Source organism: Thunnus thynnus, chromosome 12 (genome assembly GCF_963924715.1).
Source record: "Thunnus thynnus chromosome 12, fThuThy2.1, whole genome shotgun sequence".
NCBI lineage: Eukaryota > Metazoa > Chordata > Actinopteri > Scombriformes > Scombridae > Thunnus > Thunnus thynnus.
In genome coordinates, this window is record NC_089528.1 from 12059460 (window position 1) to 12083337 (window position 23878).

Below are 23878 nucleotides of genomic sequence, written 5' to 3' on the forward strand. Positions count from 1 at the left end.
CAACCCCTCTACCTTTACATACACTTTCACACCAGGAAGCTGCACAGTGCAGTCACAAGCTGATATGTTGGCCACTGATTACATTTCAAAGTCAAATTGAATCAAAATTGAAAAAAAAAAAGTATTATTATCACTTCTTTATGAATGAGACCTCCAGACTTTCACATTTGATACATTTCCAAATGAGGTCCAATCACATCATTCAGTTTTATGATGTGAGAGAAAAAAATGTTTAAACTAGACTACAAATTAGCTGACAACTAGAAATAAAAAAATATTATAAATAAATATTCTGAAGACAACTGTAAAAAGAAACCAACTATTATCTGTCTTGCTTGTCAAAGTGTTTATTTACAATATTGATCATTGATTCCAGCTGTCTACTTCAGCTTCTTCTTGGGTCTAATGTTATTGGTGTGTCCGCACTTCTTCTTGCGGCAGTTGACAGCGCATGGATGCAAGCGTGTGTAGCACCTGGTATGGGAGGAATAATCAATTAGACCAAAATACTGACTAGTTGACTATAGTGAGTAGTTGGTTGCTCTTAAAACACACAAAGAAAGTAACATTGGCCAAGACAGTGCTGTGAAGCTAGACACTCAGGATTTTAACCTGGTAGTTCTATCAGGTGTGACAGATGTGTTCCCAGTACACTCCAGTTTGCTTCAGCACAACAACACTCGGCCAACTCAACCATGTCAATCACCCAGCATGTAGCGTTAGTTAGTGTTGCATTATATGCATTACTTCCATCCGCCGTCTCATCACAACATTATGACCAATGTAATACCAATTCACTCTCAACCGACAGCTTGATTGGCTGACGTTAACTACAGCAATGCAATTAATACTGTCAAATTACTGTCTAGCTAACTGCAGAGATTTACATTGAGTTAACATAAAATACTTTTATCAGGTTGACATGACTGCTAAAGTGTCACAAAACCTTTACCTGATATGTGCCACTTGCTATGATCCTAACTATGTTATGTTTCAGCCAAATTCATGTTGTTTTGTTCCACAGTTTTCTCACATTATGAGTCCCCCTGCAATGGCTCTCTGCCCTCCAGGACAGGCCAGCCCCACAGTTTAAGCACCACTGTTTTTGGCGATTAAAATTTTGCATGAAAGTAGAAAAAAAAAAAGCATTAATCTAGATTTTGCATTTTGTTATGCAACACAGGCTGTTGTTTAGGGGTATCACATGCTCCCCGCTTTCTGTGAGAATGAGTTCAGTCGCACTATTACAACGTACCAGATTTGTATACATAATTGCAGCAGACCATCTTGTCACAGTTGTACTTTTGAGCCAGCTGTCTTAGAGAAGGCTCAATTATGCCCCCTCTGAGACGCAGGACCAGATGGAGGGTGGACTCTGAGGGAAAGAAAGGAATGGGCAAATATTCATCATGCAACACTGATGAAAAAGGCTGCAAACAATCACTTCTCTCTACCTTTACACATCAGTGCTGGCTGGAAGTTTCACCTACCCTTCTGGATGTTATAATCCGACAAGGTGCGTCCATCCTCAAGCTGTTTGCCAGCAAAGATGAGGCGCTGCTGATCAGGGGGGGGATACCTCGGGGAAAAAAAGAAAAGTGTGAATAGGTGTCAGGTATGAAGAGTCACTAAATGGTTACACCTGCAACACAAATGACATCCCTTCAAATGAGAGAACATTACCCGTACCTGTAAGTATATAATAGCTTTCCTTACATCGTTGAGATAAATCCTGCTGATAGCAATTGACCTTTGGTTCATGTACAACTACACTACATGCACACTTACACAATTCCTCTTTAATTAAATAGTTCTAGTAATAGCATCCTTAAGATTGGTGATAATGGACAGAACCTTATTACATTGTATTTGGTGTGATAAGGTTTGGGAAACCAATAAAATCTAATATATCTTGTTCTTGATCTTTATTTGAGAGTGAAGAGTATGTTTATTTATATGTGTATAGTACAAAAAAATCACAGATTATCAGATCAACACTGGTGTTGAGGGTAAAATATGGCACACTGTCATTGGAAATAATTACATGTACATTTGAGAAGTAAATTGAATGTTTATGAAGTAATCTGGAAACCATTCAGTCATTTACAAAAACATGGAGATGCAGGAAATCTTCATATATAATTGATGATGTGTTTCCTCTCATGCAACAGGAGATGCTCGGTCTTAATTTAGAAGAGAAATTATTTTATGAATTTAAATATCAAAGGCATGTGTAGGTTGTTATGTCTGTTCGGGGTTGCTCTGTCAGTAATTTGTTGATTGGAGATCATCAGAAGAGTTTCATAGCATCCAACACAACGCTCAATTGTTCTAACGATGTCTTTAACGCAACAAATCTGCCTGGTTAGACTAATGATACTGTCGGTGAGAGCCTTCCCATTTAGAGGATTTTCTTTTCACTCTCTAAATTTAAATCTGAAAGAGCGACGCATGACATTTGGGCAATTATACAGCAGATTTTATCAGGTTAGATCTCGTGTGAGGATAGGATGCTACACTGTTACCAAAATTATATTTAACTCCTGTGAATAAAGCAGGAGAGATTAGTATCCCTTTGAGGTTAATCAATAATGAAGTTACACAGGAATTTGTGCTCGAAAGAAAAAATAAAATGCGCCACACTTGCTGATTATGCAATGATGATAATGAACAACACACACCACCACTCTGTTAATTAGTGGATATCACAGAGGCTAGTTTTATTTTCTCCTGCTTCTTCTCATACTTAAACAGTACCTTCTTTGTCTTGGATTTTGGCTTTGACATTCTCGATAGTGTCACTGGGCTCCACCTCCAGGGTAATGGTTTAACCCATCAGTGTTTTCACAAAAATCTGCATCTTCAATTACTATGAAGAAGACAAGAAATGTGTTAGTCTATGATGGGTCAACAAATATAATAACACAAAAAAGGACAACTGACATATAAACATGTTGGTTGGAGTGTTCTTGTACTTTTAATAACAAGTTACTTCCTCATAATTAGAACAACTATCCAGGTGACTGTATCTGCAATACTCCACTTTTGCCAGAGGGCTGTTTTAAACAACTATTGCTGACTGATAGCTTACATTTACAGTATCATACTAATTTTACACGCATAAATTCTCTTCAAAATTACATTTATGCACATGCATAAAGTGACATACTGATAGTTACACAGTCGAAAACACAACAAATAATCAAATACTGCAGTTAAAACGACATTTCACGTATAATAAATTCCCCAAAATCTAACAAAAACGATTGTTTTAGAGGAAATAAAATCTGCACTTACATCGAGACCATTCACCAGCAGCTTAGAAAAACAGGAACTTAATAGTTTCAAGTCTGTGCTTAAGAGATGAAACAAACTCATCCAGGTTTTTGAATCTGGTAGCTGACGTGCACAGATGGAGAAGAGCTGGTGTGTAGCTCGCAGGTGCTGACAGTAAGATTTAATGATAGAGACGATTTCATGCAGGGAAAGACGACTTCAATTAGACTGATTCAACACTGTAACAATCAAAAGAGGAAAATTATATTTTTCAATTATTATAGTAAGTAAAACACTTATGTTTCTAAGCGTAATCGAACCATCATCTCATGGACCATAGTCAAAAGCGCTAACCGATCCGCCACAATATAGTAATCAATATTGTGTTAAGGGAAGATCAGGAGGGGAAAAAAAGAGAAGGATAGAGGGAAAAGGAGAGAAAAGGAGAAGAAAGGGATTTTCTTTTCATGGCCTAATCCTCCGTCACCTAAGTTTTTAAATGTTGATGTATATAATAAATTATAAAAGCCTTATAACGTTACTTCTATATCTGTAACGTTATAAGTTACATTTATATGAAAGAAAAGTTAAGTGTTAAGTTAAGAAGCGGCGTACATATACTGTACTAACTGTACATATACATTTCATATGAACAATTAAAACATTGTACCATAAGTTACTGTACAGCAGGACCTGCTGGTGCTGCGGTGTCGCCCTCTTGTGGCAGTTACAACGCGCTAACAGCGTTAACGGTTATGAGAGGCTGCAGTTGGCTGATCGTAGGCTACGTATAAAAATCCGTAAATAATTTAAAAAAAACTCGAAGGCACACGAGATATTAGAAGATAGTAGCTAACACGAAGCGAGAAAAGCATGGGTTGGGGTGAGTAACGTTACGTGTGACCTAAACTGTGAACTTTTCAGAGCTAACCAGACTGTCGAAAAGGAGCTAAGCTAATGTTAGCATAAACAAAAACTTAGCATTCAGGTGAGAATGCGACACGTTGATTCTCCGTATTTAACGCTGGCTAAATTAGTAACAGTCAACATAAAAAATGCACTTAAGATACAGTCCACAATGAGCTAAAAGTGAACAGAGAATTGACGGGCAAAATGTTAGTCACATTCATAACCGTAACTACACATATTTATTACTGATTCCTAAAATATGCGGAGTCAGCGGTTCTTCCACAAAATTCAATTTAGCGCTGACTGCGAGTGTTAGGTTTGACTATTAACGTGGAAAGGTGTTCAGTGCATATGTTAATTTGTTTCAAAACTCGTATAACTTATGAAAAATAGTACGAAAGTCACCACTAATGGAGAAGCCAGCAAATTAAATCACAATTGAAGCTGCAAGCAGCGTTGAACGGGCCCTCGCGCCTTTGCGCACGTTGGGTGCGGTGCAGTCCAAGGGCCTCTGTCAAGAGGCATGTAGATGTCTCCAGACCTGGGCTGACAGGTCTGACTTTACAAACATGTAAAGTTTGGTCCGACCGGAGCATGTACAATAAAGTTATAGCAACTTCCTCTGTCCTGGCGAAGCATCAAATCTCAACGGTGTGAGGATGAGAATTTTCTGCAGGGTGAGACATGTCTGTCTTGCTCACACCTGTGGCATCAAAATTATGCAAGTTTTGGGCCCATTCACTTGAATTTCAATTAGTGACATTTACCTTAACATAGTCATTGAGAAACACGAGCATGGATGTGTACACGACACACCCACTTTACTACATGATACGCTCCCCTTACCCCTAACCCTAATCCCACTGCTCATGCCTAAACCTAACCAAGTTGGTGTGTCGTGTACTGTACAGATAGACCTACTCGGAGTCATGTAGCATTAAATGGCCATGAAAAAAATGTCATTAAAGTTATTCAACTAAATTTTATCACATGAATAGTAGCTGTATGTACCTTACCTCTTAATGTTATTTCTATTAGGCTACACAATAAATGAAACTATTATTACATACAGGTTAATATGATGTTACATATCTATGACAGGTAGACATTACACTCAGACTGTGATTGTTCTTTTGGTCGCCACCAGATGGTGCTGTGGCACAGAAGAAGTTATGCAGCATCACCTTACGGTCTGTGATTATTACAACATTTGAATGGAAAGAATGGAAAATGTAAAACAATTAAAAGAGGACAATGATATGAAAAGCAAAATTTATTTTAAGGGTTTATTTACTAGTAGTAAATTGACACTTACAGACTTGTCTAATGATGGACAGTGGTTCAAAATCACACAAGAGCAGTGGATGAAAGAGTAGAATCACATATCAAATATCAATGTCTTCAAGCATCACAAAAGACAGACATAGAAAGAGTAAAATTATGACTTTACTTCCAGCTTTTAATTGTCTACTGCATGAATGTGACTGTTCAATGATTTCAAAATATTTAAACAACCACTTCTGTCTATACTGAGGTGTACATTAGCTACCTAGTTTACATTTTGTGCTATTGTATTATTTCTTATTTTCAACAATTTTGTTTTCAATCATGTGTTCTCTTAAATTGCCGAATGAGAACAGTGTGAAAACAATCTGCAGTTTTATTGGGTAGGCACTGATCATTTTCATGATTCCCTGGTTTTACTTCACATAAAGTCTGTTATTCCTGTCCATAGATAAATGACTTAAAAAGGATTACAGTGTAAACGCACTGAACACTGACTTGTGCACATTGGCCCACTGTTATCTGCAGCTGCCCCAGTGGCCTAATGGATAAGGCACTGGCCTCCTAAGCCAGGGATTGTGGGTTCGAGTCCCATCTGGGGTGTGTAGCAGAGTGGCGCAGCGGAAGCGTGCTGGGCCCATAACCCAGAGGTCGATGGATCGAAACCATCCTCTGCTATATCAGCATTTTTTCATGATTACATTCTCACTCTTTACTTGTCTAATTCCACTCTGAATTAAAAGAGAAGCACAGAGACGCCAGTATGCATGACCTGTAGTTCACAGGGAAATGGATCACATCCATCTTGTATTATTCAATCTGTAAACCATGGCTGTTTTGACCTTTAAATAGCAACACTTAGGCTAAATGTGAAAAAAAACATAACGTCTTTATTGAGCTTTACGCATTCTGTCGGCTACGGAGGCCCTGTGGTTGGTCAAGTTATTAAGGACACAGCTGTTGGTCAGCATGGACAGTTTGGAGTTCAGGGTGTCTTTACTTCTCTCCCAACTATAATCTCCTTCATGATCAGCACTTTCTTCCCCTCCTTTATCCTCCTCTTCTTCCTCGACCTCACTCTCTTCATCACTGCGTTCATCTTTTTCCAGCTGAGGGCAGAAGCAAGCACAAGATTTGAAATATAAGACTATAAACTATTCTAATGTTAGATTTTACATCTAAATGAGGGATAGACTCCATAAATTACTGTATCAAAGTCTCTTTCCTCTTTGAATAGTGTCTTCTATAACCTTCACAGTTGAGGTTAGGGTTTATTTTAGATTATTGTTATACATCATAGAGATAACTGGTTGGGATTTAGGGATAAGACAGGGTTCGGGTTAAGGTGAAGGGAAACACTAATCAATGATGCAGGATGAAACAGACTTCGACAGTATTTCCACATGAAAGCAACTATACAAGGATTGCAGAGAAGCCCCATAGTTAATTTCATCAATACTGCTGAGTCTGACTCTCACCTTTCCTTTCAGGAACTTATAGACCATGCGTAAAATCAATCCAGCCCAAAAGATGTGAAGAGCTTGCAGCACCATTAGCAGCACATTGAAAAAGTAGTAGCCTGCAAAGGGTTCAAAGACCTCCATGGACAGCACAAGGGTGGTGTGGATGATTCTGCACATCAACAAAGAATTGTTTGTAAGTATAAATTGTTCTTTTTTTTGTCAATAGATTTACATGTCACACATGATTTACAAAGTAGTTGTAGTACATGTTATGAGCAAAAATGGAAAAACATCTTACTTGCTGGGGAAAATCACCAGTCGAGTCACAAGGAAGACCACAGCAAACACAACAAAGAGCGTGTCACATGTTTTCCTCCAGCCGGTGCCGTAGTTAAACATCTTGGCAGACTGTAAAAAATAGGTATGATTGAACTGATCAAAGACACAATACACAAGATAATATCTTCAGCCAGGTGAAAATAAACACGAGCAGGGAATGTGTGCTTGATGTCAGCGCGGTTCACAATGACAGTGAGTGTGTAACATGAGCAAACTTCTACACAGTACAGACCAACACTATAACATGTTTGCAATGTTATCAGCATTATTAGTATGTCTTTATTGTTGTCTTTGCCGTGTGTTGTTTGCTTTCAATGTTTTACTAAGTGTACTGTTAAAATATGTTTGAACCTTGTTGTCATGCACAGTCTTTTGTTTGGTGCAGGTAAACAAAGGTGACCTCTGGCTGCTCAAGTCCCTTTAGCTATCAGGACTCAGTCACAGGATCTTCCTGCTGAAATAAAAAGAGCATCCTGTAGGCCGCTACAGAGATCTGCAGGAAGATACTAACTGTCTAAGAACAGCCTCAAGTGCAGCATGACCCTCTGACTGCAGTTTGCAAAATTCAGACGGCCAGCTTTTCTTACTTTGGTTGAGGTAGAAAATGGCTAACGAAGACAAATTATTGAGACTAATTCTACTAAAAGGTCCCATGTGGACTTTAATGGTACACATTATTCTTTAGAGTCCCACCAGTGTTACATTAAAGCAGATAGTGCTTGTCTACACATTCGTGAAAATCATTTTTTGCACAGCATGAAAGTACGTGAGATTCTTTGTTACCTCTAGCAGGATGTCAGAGGAATCGTGAAGCAACATGACCAAGGTGCCGATGCGGATGTAGTTGGCACAGTAGGAGAAACTGAGCAGGAAGATGGTGGCTAAATGGTGGATCACCTGTTCCTTAAAGTCCTGACCAAGAAAGCACATGTAGAGTTGCTACTCAGTAGAACAAAATGACCTTCATATGTGAACAGAAGAATTTAAATTCTTACAGTTACTTATTAACTATGTGTTCAGTGAAGTTACTGTAAGTCATAAAGTAATATATACTGTATGTACACCTTCACTTACTTCTCTAAAGAGAAAATGTGTTGTGTGTTGGAGGGAATCAGCTGTGTTTGATTTATGAATGAACATTGAGGTTCTCACCTTCCTCTTGATGTCCACAGAGATCCGGAGCAGCAGAGAGCCATAAAAGCCCAGCTCCAGCATGTAGTACCAGTAATGAGCTCGCTCCATGGGCTGAGGGAGAAAACGTGATTAAATAGTCAATAAAAAGTGACCTAATAAAGAGATGTTTAAACAATTGTTCAGAATATAGCTACAAATATAGAATAGGAATGACCGTATCATCAAACTTTGTTTATAAAGCACAATAAACGAAAGAGATGAAACAATTAGTCGATTCATCTATTTGATAATTGATTCATCGTTTTTAAATTTTAGTGAAGTAAATCCCTGCTTCAAGCTTCTCAGATATGAATATTTGCAGTTTTTCTTTGTCTTCTCTGACAGTAAACTGAATATCTTTGGGTTTTGGGCTGTTGGTCGGACAAAATGAGACATTTGAAGACCTCACCTTGGGCTTGGGGAAACTGTAATGGGCACTTTTTTCTGTTATTGACCAGATAAGTAGTCTGCAGTGTCAGACAGGCACTGAACACTTTCATGATTGCCTGGTTTTACTTCATATAAAGGCTGTTATTCCTGTTCATAGAAAAATGACTTAACAAGGATTACAGTGTAAACGCACTGAACACTAACTACAGCAGCCCCAGTGGCCTAATGGATAAGGCACTGGCCTCCTAAGCCAGGGATTGTGGGTTCGAGTCCCATCTGGGGTGTGTAGCAGAGTGGCGCAGCGGAAGCGTGCTGGGCCCATAACCCAGAGGTCGATGGATCGAAACCATCCTCTGCTATGTCAGAATTTTACAAAGACACTAAAAATGCACAGTATTTTCAGAAACTGAAACAGCTGTTTTCTGACATTTTTAGAGCAGTATAGAAAAAAAATCAGTAGTTGCAGCCCTAGAATGAGGTTGTAGTGATATATTGTGAGAGCAGAAATAGGCTGAGTTTAAACTAACAGGACAGTCATTGCTCTCTGTAGTATGAATGAGGAAACATTATTTCACCATTATGCTCTTGTTTTAAATTTCCTCTTTAAAACAAATTTAATTTGTTTCCCACAAACTCAGATTTCAGTCAGATCACTTTTAAAAACTGATCACAGGTTCATCATAAACAAACATGCAGCTTAAAGTAGTTTTCACCTGCACTGGGTAATGCCTCCAACATTCACTGCGGTCCCAGAACCAGGGTCTCTGTAGAGAAAATAGAAGAAGAAAAAAAAAACAGTAAAAATGTACAAAAGAATAGCAACGACACTGATTGCTGTAAAATGTTTTTGAAACTCAAACCTACATCAATCAAACATGCCAGTCCAACCATGAAAGCTGTGATGTAGAAAAAGAACCTCCACCTGCAAAAAAAGACAATACATGAGTTCAGAAATATTTAATGTTTAAACAAAGGGCACCACACACATCACCAAAGCTTGGAGGACTTTTTTTTTTTTTTTTTTGCAGTGGTAAATCTGACAAAATTGGTCAAGCTCTGAGTTTTGCAGCAGATGATGAAGGGACGCACTTACGCAGCTTCACCAAACTTCTTGGTTTGACAGGGCCGGTCCTGGTTCCTGCGAAGGCGGAACCAGGTCTCAATCTGCCTCTGGGTTTTGCCACACAGCGACATCAGACTAACAATTTCGCTCTGAAATCAAGGGACAAGGGAGACGTATAAGACGGGGAGGGAAGAAAAGCAGAAAGAGTCGAATGTGAGCGAGAACGGCAGGCGTAAATGTGGAAGTGACAGAAGGAACAAACAGAAGCAGAACATGTTATTATTTCAGATCTTCACAACTTCACCACAAACTAAACAGACCGTTGTGTGAAGTTATAAAACATGAAAATGTCTTAGTGTTAGCTGAACAAATGCTGCTCAAACAGATTAATGATCTTCATGTTTTAAACAAACATCCCTTCTGGGATTAATTAAATTTGGTCATGTGATGTGTGTGACGCTAAATTTCTCTCAATCTTTGGTAGTTTTATTGTATTTTTATGAAGAAAAACGCAAATATGAATCATTTTCTGCAATCACTTCCTGTTTATCCAAAAGCTGAAAGAGAATTATGAGATGTGAGGGTGACATGATGAAGATGAAGAGTTCGCCACACACAATATGATGCCATGTGGTGGTGTGTTTTCCCCCCCGAGGCTTTGTTACCATCACAACACCCATGTTCCTCTGTGCTTTTCACACAGAACAAATCACAGGAGAAAGATACTTAAGATGAACATTTGAGTTTTACAAGCTGATCCTCATCTTGATCAATTTTCAGTGTGCTCATAATAAACACATATGCTGCCATATAACCTGAGCATGTGCGTGAGGCCTTTTCAGACTTACCTGTGTCGGCTGTCTGCTCTGCCGGGTGTAAAACGACTCCAGCTTCGGGGAGGGGGCAGCAGTCACTTGTAATCTATTCTTCACCCCCAAACATCTGCCTATGGGTGGGGCAAAAAACCTGGAGGCGAGGAGAGCAAACAAAAGACAATTCACACACATGATGACATAACCAACGGCGGGAGAGTCAGGGCGACAAAAGCAACGTATATACCACTAAGCTCGACATATATTTGTGTTTCAGATCAAATTTTATTCATCCCCTTGAGAGAGAATATTGGGTAGATATGATATAACAGCAAGATTACACTTGATTACACTGATACTACTGTGAATGTTACAACAACAAACAGTGAAACCAATCAAAAAGCCTGAAGATAGTCTGTGTGTGTGTGTGTGTGTGTGTGTGTGTGTGTGTGTGTGTTTCACTGCACTGTTCACTCCCTCTTTATAGTTCTTCTTTTTTAAGTTGATAACTGGACATGTTTCATTAGATTTTGGAAATAATGTCCAAGTTTAAGGTGAAAATCAACAATGTGCATGTAAACAGGATTATGTCTACAGCTATAATGTAAAATATGTCTCATTGAAATCCTTTGTTTAGACATACACAGTCCCAACGCTCTCTCTCTTTCTCTTTCTCGCTCTGTCTGTCTCTCAGTCCCCAAAGCCTTTTTCTCCCTTATGATAACAAAGCTCGTTCAGCCAGAACACCTGCTCACTGCCCCTCAGCTCATGCGGCTGCAGCGTCCTCCAATAGATACTGGACGCTTGGTCATAATCAGGAAATTGTGTGTGATATTTTGAAACCTAGTCAAATATTACTGTTTTTTTTCAGTGACAATAACCTCAGATGATTGTGTTTCTTAAATAGCTGAATTTATATGTCTTTAAAGAGGGATGTTACAGAGCAAACAGATGAGGTGTGCTGTACCTCTCAAACACACAGCGCAGGGCGACAAAGCCCAGTGCGAGGGGCAGTGCTATAAGAAGGTCCTGGGGTTGTGGTCGATCAGAGTCCGCCAGCTGTTCCATGTCTTTCCAGGTCACACCTGGAGGAAGCCAGTAGTCCTGCCTCCATACATCTGGCAGCAGGTCCATTCTGCTGTGGAAGAGAGTAAAGGTGAAAATTTTGAAGATGACAAAAAAAAACCCAGATATTTCCAAATAGTTAAAGTCCTCCTCCACTCAAAAATGTTTTTTTCTTCTTGGATGTTTGAGCTTCACTGAGCAGAATGATGTATGTGCAGAGTTTGACACTAGAAGGCTGTTTTCACATTCATCTGCTGAAAGTGGAAAGTTTCTCTGAACTCACTGAAAATCCGAGTTACAGGTGTGAACCTACAAGCATGATTTGTGACAACACAACTATTTTGGAGCCATTCACTGGTAAGTATTCAACTAACATAAATGTAATGTGGAAACCTGAAGCCTCCAGTGTTCACACACTGAAAATGGACTTTACAGTGCAGTAGGACACATCTCGTGTCCATCAGTTACACTTTTGAAAACTGCGATAAGGGGAAAAGAGGACATGTCATTTTCAAGGAAGTAATTGAACTTTTTTTGTGGAAAAAACATTAAACACAAATTATTAGTCAAAATAGAGTATTTTTTATGTCTTTAAACATGTCAGGAGGGGATCTTTAAGCCTCAGTCCAACCACTTTATATGGTTTTAACCATGTGAACCAGATGAGCATAAACTATCTGAGGGTTTATATGGACAACATAATGCAGGCAGAATATTTTCCACATTTGATAAGTGTTTCTACTTCAGCTACAAACAAGTTCATCCTGTAAATTATAAGTTACAGCAAAACTAGGAATAATACACTACATTTAACATAATTTCTGGAAAACTAAGTCAATAAATCAGGCAATAAAACAGCCATATATAGTTAACAAAGCTGTAAAAGTCAACAGTGAGTAGCCTACATCAATAAATAGCAGATTTTTTAAATAAAAGCAAACATACAGTTACGACAATGGAGCAATTGTCTCTATAGATAAGAAGACTGAAAACAAACAGACCAGCGCAGACAGAAGCAGCCACATCATTTCCACAATGAAACATACAAAGTTGTGGTTCAAGCAGTTAAAAGAACTCACCTGCTCTGTTGAAATGATGAAGGGATCAATCCTGAAGACAGAAAGATAAAAATCCACCTGAAAGAAACTGCGCATTTGTTTCAGCCTGACTGCTGATGCGCTTTATCCCACCGACCACCGCAGAGAGAAGGTGAAACAGACGCTCAGTGACACAGTTAAAGTGTCGGGCAGTGTTAGACAAGATAAGAGGAAGCTGCGAGTAAAACCTTCAACATAAAACCACAATTTAATCCTGTCGTAACCCTGTGCAACACTTTGCATTTGAAGATTATCTGAACCTGATGTATCAACATCTAAATAATTTGTTTGGAAACTTTTGGGTGTTTTGTTCTCTAAAAGCTCTTTTCACTGAGACACAATACAACACATGTGACACAGTCGACACAAACAGCTGACTGTATAAATGTATTGAATACATGACTCAATCAGAACATATTTACCAAACAAATTAGATGAATAATTGACATCTTTCCATAAAAAACACAATTCTGTATCCAGTCATTTCTCAGTAAGTGTTTCTCAGGTGTACCTTTATTCTGACAGCTTCCGGTATATTCTGCTTTTCTTTGATAAAATGATGCAGCTTGATGTTTGCCAGAGGCGTCTCCTGCTCAAAGCCACGGTTCATAAACCATTTACTCAGCATGAGCAACAAAGAAAACGCTGAGCAGCTTAATTGATTCACTGTGGTGTCAAATAACACATACTGATATGATTTAGGCTACTAACAGGTTTGGAAACAACTTAAAACATATATTATCATCATTTAAAATGCTGAGTAGGCTACTAACAACCTTCGATATTCAGTCAGGAAACACATATTTACATTCAGTTTAACATTTCAGATCTTTTGCTTCACTGATGTTAAAGTCTCCCTCCACTCAAAAATATGTTTCTCCTCTTGTTCCTTCAGTCGGATGGTTGAGCTTCACTGAGCAGAATGATGTATGTGCAGAGTTTGACACCAGAAGGCTGTTTTCACATTCATCTGCTGAAAGTGGAAAGTTTCTCTGAACTCATTGAAAATCCAGTTTTAAGAGACAGGCCTATGAGTGTGATTTGTGACATCACAATTAGTTTGGAAGCCAATCTTGGTTCAATATTTAACTTAGACAAGTGTGATGTGGAAACTTGAAGCCTCCAGTGCATAAAAACACTGAGAATTAAACTTTACAGTGAAGTAGGAGACATTGTGTGACCAGCAGTTAAAAAATGAAATGAACAATATTTGCATATTCATAGATTCTGGATTTTTTTAATGAGGGAGAAGCCATTTTAAGGAATTTAACATATAATTGAACTTTTTTTGTGGAAACAAACATATCAGACACAAATTATTATTCAAAGCAGAGTATTTTATATACATCTTAAAACATGTCTGGAGGGGAACTTTAACATTTCAGGTCTTGTGCTTCACTGATGTTAAGCTGAAAGAGTATGAGCCTGTTGCATGTTCTGTTCCTGTTGACATTAAAGTGATACTATGTAAGTTTCGAAAAAATAAATAACACAGTCTTCCTTTTACAAATAAAAAATGCAAATCATAAGCAAACGCACCCTGTTTCAGTTCAATATGTTCGGGGATTTTGCTGCTGCAGCCTCACTTGGTCTGTTCTGACCAGCAGTGTGCGGTGGCTATTATTAGCAAAGACAAGTTATATCAATGAAATCAAATAATTGTTTGCTGACTTTATGACTTGTGAGCATAATTGGCTGCTGTTCAGAAACTTGGCTTTAAACTTAAGTTCAAATGATCTGCAGTTGGCTTACAGGTGCCTCCCATGTTATTACATTCAAATGATTATAACTGGGAAGAGACTAAACCATGACAGGAAATACACAATATAATATGTCTCATTACATTTCCCTATTTCTAACAGAAGAGGAACTTTACAGTAAACATAAAATACTCGACTCCTCTATGACAGGAAATCGGCATCAGAGACAGGAACAGTTTATCATATATCTCATTACATTTCATTATATTCCACAATAGGTTATATTCATGACATGATTCTCCCAGGTTAGCACTCTCAGCTGATGAGCCCACACCCACTGCAACAATCCAGGACACATCCAGGACTTCAAAGTTTGAAGGTAAACAGACTTCGTCAAGTGTGTGCATATAACCCGGCTTTAGCCTGAACAAATGTGTGTGTCATCATGAGGCCTTTGTGTTTCACTGCTATAACACAAACTCTAATGATGCACGGCCCCTTAAAACACACACACACACACACACAGATACACACACTTCTTCTAAACTAACCAACACACACACACAGAAACACACTCCAGTCCTCCTCACACCATCCTCCTCCTCAGCTAACACTCTCAGCTGATAGTATTGTCATGGGTCGAGATAAGCAGGCTGACAGACTGCTGCCTGTTGATAACATCACTTCTGTTATGCAGATGAGCCATTCTTCCTTTTAGTGTGCGCATCAGCCAGTGACACAGCTTCATTATGTGTGGATCATTTAGTGGTGTGCTATGTTAAATGTCTTATTAGTGTGTGTGTGTGAGAGCGAGAAAGAGAGAGTTTGTTTACATTTTACAACAGACAAACAGGATTTGCATGTGTCTGGGTGTGGGCTGTGCTTAACGTGTGTTTGTATTTGCGTGGGCATGTGTGTGTGTGTGTGTGTGTGTGTGTGTGGTTGAGGGTGTAATGTGTGTATGCAAATGTGTTTCTGTGCATTTCTGTTTGTTGGATAGAATACCGGAAAATTCGATTGTGCATATTCAGGATGTTATTTGCATACTGTACGCACCTGCCTGGACCGTGTGTACACAAACAGAGAAGGAAGACAGTGAGAGATACTGTCATATTTATTCTGCAAGATCAGACGTGAAATATAAGACACCTGAACCTGAAAACCCAGTTTCTAACAGACTTAAAACTTGTGTATTTTTAAACACATCCATTTTTAAACACAATCCCATTTCTGCCATTCATGTCAGGCGTGAGGTCATGTTTTTCCATGATCCAGCCACATTTGCATATCTGGGTGCACATGTGTGTTTGTGTGTGTGTGTGTGTGTGTGTACAGTGTGTGAGAGGGGGTGATGGGAACTGAGCGCCTTTGTTGTAAGTAAATTGTCAGAGCCCACTGAAGCACAAATGTGTCCCGTTAATTGCTGGACTAATGAGATGGCGGCTGTTGCACGGCAATTCAAACCATCTGTTGGAGCCTGATAAACTACAAACTGTAGAGGGCTGTTTTAGTCCAGTTTGCAAAGTGTGGATTTGCATGCCAGGTTTCTGACCACAGTCAGATAAGTAGCCCTCACTGATGGTGGAAAACAATATGCACTCCATAGACGTGTAAGTAAAGGTATAGAGGTAAAGCTTTTAGCAGCTTTAAAAGGTTTGGAGGGAGTTGTGAATACTTTCCTCAGGACTAAATGTGTATGTTAATGTTTCCTTTTGAAATGGACTCTTCATACACTGTGTATTCCATCATTTCAGCATATACAACTTTGAGTAAAGTATTATGTATGTATCCATAATGCACTTTTTCTAGCATTTATAACAACGAACTCATTTTTCCATAGTTCACTCAGACAGGCACATCCGAGCACCACCTGATTCCCACAGTATTTGTGGATATACTGTTGTAGTTGTTAAAGTGTCCAGAAGAGGTCATAGCTAACTTACTGAAAGAGAGCGCTAACAAACTGAAACTACAGGGAACTCTATCAGGAAAGAGATAGCTGAGAAGGGAAGACTAGGGGAAATCCCCAAATACAAATGGATTCAGGAAATACATTTAACTACAGATGAAACCGTGTTTTTAAACCACTGGGAAGCACAAGTACTGTCTTTGATAGTCACCCCATCCCCCTAAATCATAACAAGAACCCCAAAATGTTGTTTTGTATCTTTGCTTTTCTAATTGTGACTGATATGGATCTTTTGAAAAACTCTGCTAGTGAAAGAGCTTATGTATGCTGTTTTTCTCTCATCCAAACAAGCAGAGGGTTTTGATGAGGGTCTAAGTCACTCAACATGAGGATATATTTCATCCAGCGGTGAGCTGTGAGGGCCGATCCTCATGAATTAACTGGCTGTGTCTCTTTACGAGCCTCCGATTGATTATTCGATTGATTTCATTTGCTCTAAAGCTTGCTAATATTGATTTGAGGGCAGCAGTGAGGACAGCCTACTGCTCCAAGTAAAAGTTTATGTGTGTTTGCTTTTGTAGGTGCCATTTGCTGTGCTTGTGTGTGTGTCTTTATTTGTGTGTGTGTGTGTGTGTGTGTGTGTGTGTGTGTGTGTGTGTGTGTGTGTGTGTCTTTATTTGTGTGTGTGTGTTGTGCAGGTCTCTGAAGTAATTAGACTTCCCAAAAGCAAGACCAGACAAAAGCTTTTATTTCATTAAAAAACTGAATGCCACTTTAAAGAGAACATTAGGAAAATATCTAATTTCCTTCCTCATCTAAAAGCAAAAAGTCTACATCCAGGAAGTTGGACCATATACAATAGTTTGGTATTTTATTAAACAGCATTTTGGTCATCGTTATGGAAACAGATCAACTTTTCAGTAAATCAGTAAAATATCAATATTTCACTTTCTTTTTATAAAGAGCCTTTCAGAGCCACATTGCATAGGGCTTTACAGTATAACAAGGGCAGAAACAATATTACAAAAGAAGTGGCAAAAAGGAGCATATCAGCTTTTCTCATATTCCTACAGGCACTGTTGAACAGATTTGGCTGGTGCACTGGACGGGGCCTAAAGGCAAAAAGGATTAGGGGAGGAAATTGGTGTGCATGCATTTCATAATCATAACTTTATATGACACATATTGAGTCGGCGCCGTGACCCTCCGCACTGAGCCTCATAAGCCTCTTAAAGGGAATGGCGACGTCAAATAGCAAAACCCTAAATAAAATGTTCTGTATTATCTGTTATGTATTATAAAGTTTTGCTCTTATAATAGAATAAAACTGGATTTTAGAACACAGAGAAAAAAAGACAAAATCTGTGGATAGAAAAAGCTGCTAAAGCTCAGTTTGTGGAGGCGACTTAATTTAAGCGATTTTCTCAAATTATAGATGCTTTGGTCAATTAAAACCCATTTTACCTGAGGATCATCTTAGAGGTGGTAAGAATACCACATAATATCCAGCATTACTCATATTGAAAATTAAAAATTCAAAAAAGATGCAGAGAAGCTAAAACATCTTCTTAAATCTCATCTTCTTAACTAAAACATTTTTTTGGTTCAGAAAAATGAAACCTGTCAAAGAAAAATGTCATTTTGATATTTTAACAGTAAATCAACATATAAAGTTTAGAGTCTTCTGCACTAACAGAGCGTATTAGTCCTGTCTAAATGACTTCCACGTCCTAAACTCATTTCATTTCTCTTTTATTCAATTAGGTCATGTCCTGCAGTAACTCTGCTCTCTATTTATAATTCAGCCCTGGGATTTGTAAAAACATTACAGAATAGCAAAATGACGTGATAAACAGGAGTCATAATGTGATGCTGATTGTACTGATCGATACTGATCGATCTGACTGATACTGATCGTTGTAAGTCTAAAAGCTACACTATGACGTGCACACCACAAATCTCCAATAACACATTAATTACTGTAAATTAAAATGGATACAGGGCTTCTGGTGTGTCTTTTGTCCATATACAGTTACTGTTCAATGTTTTTGATACTGTATCTCGAAGAGGACAACTTGCATTACTCATTACCCAGACCAAACAACAAACATACTGCAGTTTCTTTCATTATCAGAGGCAAAAAGCTTTCAGAAGGGCAATGACATCATCATCAATCAAAAGTCCCTCAAATAAGAACCTTTCCACATCACCGAATTCAACCCTCGTCTTTACACCAGTGCATAATCAAACTGTCCTCTGTCCAGTCCCTCCTTATGGTCCGTCCACGATGAAGCCGGCATGCTGCTGTAGGGGTCTAACAAGATGCGGACACAGCGAACGAGGAGAAAGAGGAGCAGCAGCACGAGGAGGCCCACGAAACACAGGGCTGTTCCCTGCTCGGGGTGCCCCGCCGTGGGCTGCAGCACCGTCGGGCCCCTGGGGAACCCGGGTGGAGCAGGAGAGGAGAGATCATAGTCCACGACCCAGTAGTTTGTATCGCTCATCTTGGAAGTGGGAGGAATGTTTGGAAGGATGAAATCAATTACTTTACCAGCTTTGTTTTTCAGTCAGAAGCTATGAGGAGTGGCTTGGCTCTGCATGGTCATCTAGTGTAATTTCTAAACCCAGAGGAAGATCACATGGTGAAATATGACAGCTGTCAGTGGAGTCAGCAGATTGAACTTAAGCCCGGTGTTTCCCACAAGCCACAGGGCGAATAAGTTGTTCCAGCAGAAGTAACACGGGGCAATCAGTAGTGCAAATTAATAAGCCCGCTGGTGAGCCGAGCTGCAAGCTGAGGCATGCTCAGTGAGCTCTAATTAGATCAGAGCGGCTAGTGTTTATGTCGCCTTCCTTCTCTCTTTCTCTCTCATACACTCACAACAATACAATAGCGGAGGTCACTACTTCAACTTCAAATCATCTGCATGGTCCTCAGTGGCAGCTGCACATGTTTATTTGTCAATATTTTAAGTGTCATTCAATAGCAGCCCCAGGGGAGCGGGGGGGTTATTGTAATTACAAAATGAAGGTTGAGAGTGAGTATAAATCTCATTCGAGTGGCTGAAGATGTTCCATAGATCAATTGAAGTGCTTGCAGGCTGTAAATGATCCGTGTTGCGATGCTTCGGAGAATGTTTTTGTGTTCAAATTGCTTAAATGGTTTGGCTGCGTTGCACTGATTGGTTGATCTCCAGGGGAACCTCTTCATTTGGGGATAGACTCATCAGGATGCCTGAGAAAAAAAGCAAAGGTAACACACGACATGACATGAGTGAGTTAGTTTCCAGCATGTAGAGGTGCTGCATGGGGGAGAAAATCCTGATTGATTCAGGGGGTTCAGAGCTTGACATGAGCCTTGGAACATGTCACAGATTATAGATTTTTTTGTGTTTCAGGACCCTGAGTGAGGTGTTTTCAGGGGGCCCACAGCTTCTAGCAGTGTCCCCGCCAGCATTTATTATAAACGTTAGAAAAGTGAGAAACATGGTTTCACTTTAAAACTGTTACTACATATCCTGTCTAGTCTTCGAAGTGTTTCTCGTGAGAAAAATAGCTGAGACAAGGCAGAAGTGCTCTCCTGAACTCAGGTACAAGATAAATAAATCAGACACTGATGACGGAAGAGAAAAAATGTGGAGGAGCCCTTGGAGAGTTGCTGCACAGAAACACTCTCTATAGCCTCTTTAATGGGCCATGGAGTGGAGAGACATTTCCTGAGGTAGGTGCACTCCCCCGTCAGCAGATTCTATTCCAGGAGGCTTCGTCTCCCTCCTTACCACCCCGCTGATCCTCACAGAGACACGTTGATAGCTCCCCTGCTCTCCGGATGATGGGACTAAAGGGCCAAGCAAAGCTTTAATAGGAGACTGGAAGACTTAATGAAAGAAACTGCCTGCTTCAATATCAATTATCAAATGGGCCCGTGGATACATCAGACAGCTCAGGTAGCTGCATGTAAGGAGAGCAGAAGCTAAATGAACTCGACAGAATCAATAGACAATAAACAGACATGAAGTGGACATGAAGTTTACACAGCAGGACAACAAAGGAATAATTCAGTAAGCAGAAACCACTTAGAACAAATCTGCTAATGACAATCATTAATTAGTACTTCTGAACAACATATGGTATTGTGCTACATCTACAACTAATAATATCAAACTACCCATAAAAGACGGCATCACCCTGCTTTTCCTGCACAGATGATTTAGTTCCAGGATTTGACAGCTTTTATCAGCTTTTATCAGCTTTGCCAGAAAACAAACAAGTAATTAAAGTTGGATTTAACAGTTAGATCATTTTGAATTTCTGCTGAGTCAAGACATTTTCATGCCGAGTTACACAACACAGCCAAACTTTTTGCTTTTCACTGCAGCTCTACTTGAGCAGGATCCTTAATGTTACATTGTAGACAGAGTAGTTAAATCAATTATACATCTGTCATTTTTTTTAATCCATCATGCACCTTCTTCACAGGTAGGGAATCAAATAAAATGTTCATATTGTTCTTATTCACAAGCAAATCCAGCAGATCTGTTGCCCAGCACATAGCGGTTCACACCTGATCTGAGAAGCTACTGTATGTTCTCAGGTCCCTCAAAAACTCTAGAGGTTATCCAAGGTTATAGTGATATATGTACAAACACCACGCAGCCGAGGACGAGGATGGAAACCCTGTTGCCTTGAGAAGCAAAACAAATACCGATTTAAAGAATATAAAAGAATGAGCACACATCAATTTCATGGCTCATCGATCCTCATTGAAAGACCTGCTTTGGTTCCTAAGCAGCAGATAAATCACACTGTGGAGCTTCACCACACCTGATTTACACAAATTGACTTTTGACAATGCTGGAGACCAGATTGAAAGTAAAACATAGAGGAATGTCCCAGAATCATATCTTCTACAGTCGAAACGGCAACAAAAACACAACATACAAAAAAAAAGTGGATATTCAGCCTTTTATGAAAGCAAGGAGCCGATGAATTCTGACGCCAGAGCACATGCAGTGACATATGGTGCTCCTCGTGGCTGTAATACCTGTAATAACTCTCATATATGTCTGTGGATTATGACAGCAGCTTTGAAAATGTCAAGGACTTCTCCAAATAAAAAGGGTAAAAATGATGCTTATGAAAACTGTAGTAAACCCTGAATGAGGCCAAACAAAGCCAAGCTGATGTGAAGAGCTCAGTCATCTAACTTCTACTGATTGTATGGTATTTAAAAGATGAATAACACTGTGTAACACTTCAGTTTACATAAGGATGTTGCTTCCACCTTCCCTTTACCCTCTACAAAGACTTTCTGTAATCTGCTGTTTTATTCTTCTGGTAACAAGTAATAAAAACATCGTGATCACAGAAATGGTTTAATTTAGTTTAAAAAAAAGTCAATTTTAGATTTTGTCTAACTGCTGCTAGAAGAAAGGAGGAGGAAGCATATGATTATTCATTAATATCTTCCATTTCATCAACTGAAACTTAAACTATTGCACAGTAGGACCTAAAAAATGCCATAACAGCAGTAGTTGAAGCTGCCTTTATATCATTTTAATACATTTATACATACATATATTTTAAAATTTTGGTTATTTTTTGTAGCTTTAAACATGGACATTGGCTGTTTTATTGTGATGCTGTAGATGTTTCCATTGTATGAAATGTCAGTATAAGTAACTGTATAGATAAGGGATGAAAAAAATCTGTCTTTAAAATGTTGATTTTTTCACACAAGTTAATCAATGTTAACTAACCATCCTAACTGAATGTGAAATGAAGTTACACAATTTCACAAAGTTAAAGCACGACAACTTATAAACATGTGATTCATAAAGTGACCCACGCGTGACCTGACACTCACAGCTTCACACTGAGATCTACGTAGAAAAAAAGTTTCAACAAACAGAAGCATCCCTGTCACATCATCCCAACGACAAGCTGGAGGACGATTAGATTAGAGAACTTACTTTCCGGCTCGTGTCACATAGGTGAGGACATCTGATGAAGAACACAGTGATAGGATGATGATGATTATGAGGATGAGGATGATGATCCTCTGCAGCTGTTCAGCACCGCAGACAGCTCCGGGCTCGCTCAGTCTGAACACGGAGCTTCAGGTCTGTCACATCCTGCAGCACCTCCTCTGATCTGTCAGGGGTTTTAAGTCTTCTCAGTTTGCGGGATCCGCCCCACCTCCCTCCCTCCCTCCCTCCCTTTCTGCCTCTCTCCCTGCCCACTTATGACTGTCCCTCTTTGGACTGCACACATAATCTTTTCGTCTGGATGAGTAAAGCGCCCGAGAGCCGTGTTTGGCTTTTGCATTATGTAAGAGGACTGCACGGGGCGCGGACACTGAGGGGCCCTTGTATGGTAACCATGTAGTCAATATGGCACAGACATATCTAGTGCCAATCACTCCTCATCAGTGTTCATTATAGTCTAATAATTCTATCATTTAGGTGGAAGCTCCTATACTGATAAAAAAAAAACCACCTCCGGGCATAAAAAATAATATTGGGTGCATATATACAGAGAGGAAAATAGTTTCTCATTCTTTTTGTCCTGTTTAAGTTTTTTTCTGTGGCTCACCCTCATGCATATCAAGGGTCTAGGATCAGAGGATGTCCTAAGATGAACAAATTGTAAACCCATCTGAGATATAGTTGTGATTTTGGGATATGTAAATAAAATTGACTGGCACTCATATAACTTTAAATGAACTCTAAAAACTTTATACAATGGAGTTTTTACAAGAGAGTATGGACTAAGATGTTTTAGAAGACAAATATGATAATGTCACTGTAAACCTTGTAGGTTCAGGGCAACATTGAGGACATTGAGGCCATGTATTTGTCTGTATTTTGTCTGGAAATTTTGGAGTTTTAGCAACCTTGGGGGAGTTTTTACATTTAGAAAATAATATTAATACTACTACTACTACTAATAATAATAACAATAATAACATTTTCGGCTGACTCCAGTATTTCTAGACTCCATGGGGGTGGTATTGACTCATGACCACATGCCAAAACATGTTGGTCTCATAATAAAGTTATTCTTTATACTACAAGTGTTTCTGGAGTCACGACCCCTTCAGACTTGTGCATATACCCAAATCAATTTAATTCAATCAAATCACCACAAGTATCTTGAACATTAACAGTTTTTCAGAGTTGATGAATTGATTAAGTTTACTTCATATAGGAAGTCTTTGTTTGCATATGCTTGAAGAATTGTTCATTAGGTTGTGTAAGATGGTTTCGTCACAGCTAGAGTCAGGCGGAATTTCAAGTTTTGCTGAACTGCAAGAAAATTACATGATCAGGATGTGGAACAAAACAAGTGGAGCTACCTGATTGTGCTTGAAGCGGAGCCCCAGATACTTGCTGTGAG

The 23878-nt window shown here is 39.1% G+C and overlaps 2 protein-coding genes, 1 long non-coding RNA gene and 3 other non-coding genes across 6 annotated transcripts; 4 read left to right on the top strand and 2 right to left on the bottom strand.

Annotated features, from left to right (window-relative positions):
- Positions 1-122: 122 nt before the first annotated feature.
- Positions 123-13022, bottom strand: LOC137194001 (ceramide synthase 2-like). The gene is made up of 15 exons (XM_067605508.1): positions 12854-13022; positions 11677-11844; positions 10746-10863; positions 9928-10046; positions 9699-9756; positions 9548-9598; positions 8424-8516; positions 8055-8183; positions 7231-7340; positions 6948-7101; positions 4591-6578; positions 3298-3444; positions 1491-2869; positions 1256-1375; positions 123-474 (listed from the first exon to the last, which is right to left on the bottom strand). The coding sequence occupies exons 2-11, from the start codon at positions 11841-11843 to the stop codon at positions 6360-6362; spliced, it is 1218 nt and encodes a 405-aa protein (XP_067461609.1). The 5' UTR covers position 11844; positions 12854-13022; the 3' UTR covers positions 123-474; positions 1256-1375; positions 1491-2869; positions 3298-3444; positions 4591-6359.
- On the top strand, positions 3953-8674 carry LOC137194009 (uncharacterized). The gene is made up of 3 exons (XR_010930905.1): positions 3953-4159; positions 6960-7125; positions 8444-8674. It is a non-coding gene; the product is annotated as an uncharacterized lncRNA (long non-coding RNA).
- Positions 6000-6072, top strand: trnar-ccu (transfer RNA arginine (anticodon CCU)). Its single transcript has one exon. It is a non-coding gene; the product is annotated as a tRNA-Arg (tRNA).
- Positions 9046-9118, top strand: trnar-ccu (transfer RNA arginine (anticodon CCU)). The gene has a single exon. It is a non-coding gene; the product is annotated as a tRNA-Arg (tRNA).
- On the top strand, positions 9122-9193 carry trnam-cau (transfer RNA methionine (anticodon CAU)). The gene has a single exon. It is a non-coding gene; the product is annotated as a tRNA-Met (tRNA).
- Positions 13023-17211: 4189 nt separating the features above from the next.
- LOC137193996 (cortexin-1-like) lies at positions 17212-22625 on the bottom strand. The gene is made up of 2 exons (XM_067605498.1): positions 22453-22625; positions 17212-19715 (listed from the first exon to the last, which is right to left on the bottom strand). Exon 2 carries the CDS (start codon positions 18982-18984, stop codon positions 18709-18711), a length of 276 nt encoding a protein of 91 aa, XP_067461599.1. The 5' UTR covers positions 18985-19715; positions 22453-22625; the 3' UTR covers positions 17212-18708.
- Between the last annotated feature and the right edge of the window lie 1253 nt (positions 22626-23878).

Bases quoted from the DNA above. Each gene is read 5' to 3' on its own strand.
- LOC137194001 (XM_067605508.1), bottom strand. From the start codon at position 11,843: ATGGACCTGCTGCCAGATGTATGGAGGCAGGACTACTGGCTTCCTCCA. The intron at 10,864-11,676 runs GTACAGCACACC...CCTCGCCTCCAG, and splicing joins CTGCGCTGTGTGTTTGAGAG to GTTTTTTGCCCCACCCATAG. The intron at 6,579-6,947 runs GTGAGAGTCAGA...TTCTGCCCTCAG, and splicing joins ATAAGTTCCTGAAAGGAAAG to CTGGAAAAAGATGAACGCAG.
- LOC137193996 (XM_067605498.1), bottom strand. From the start codon at position 18,984: ATGAGCGATACAAACTACTGGGTCGTGGACTATGATCTCTCCTCTCCT.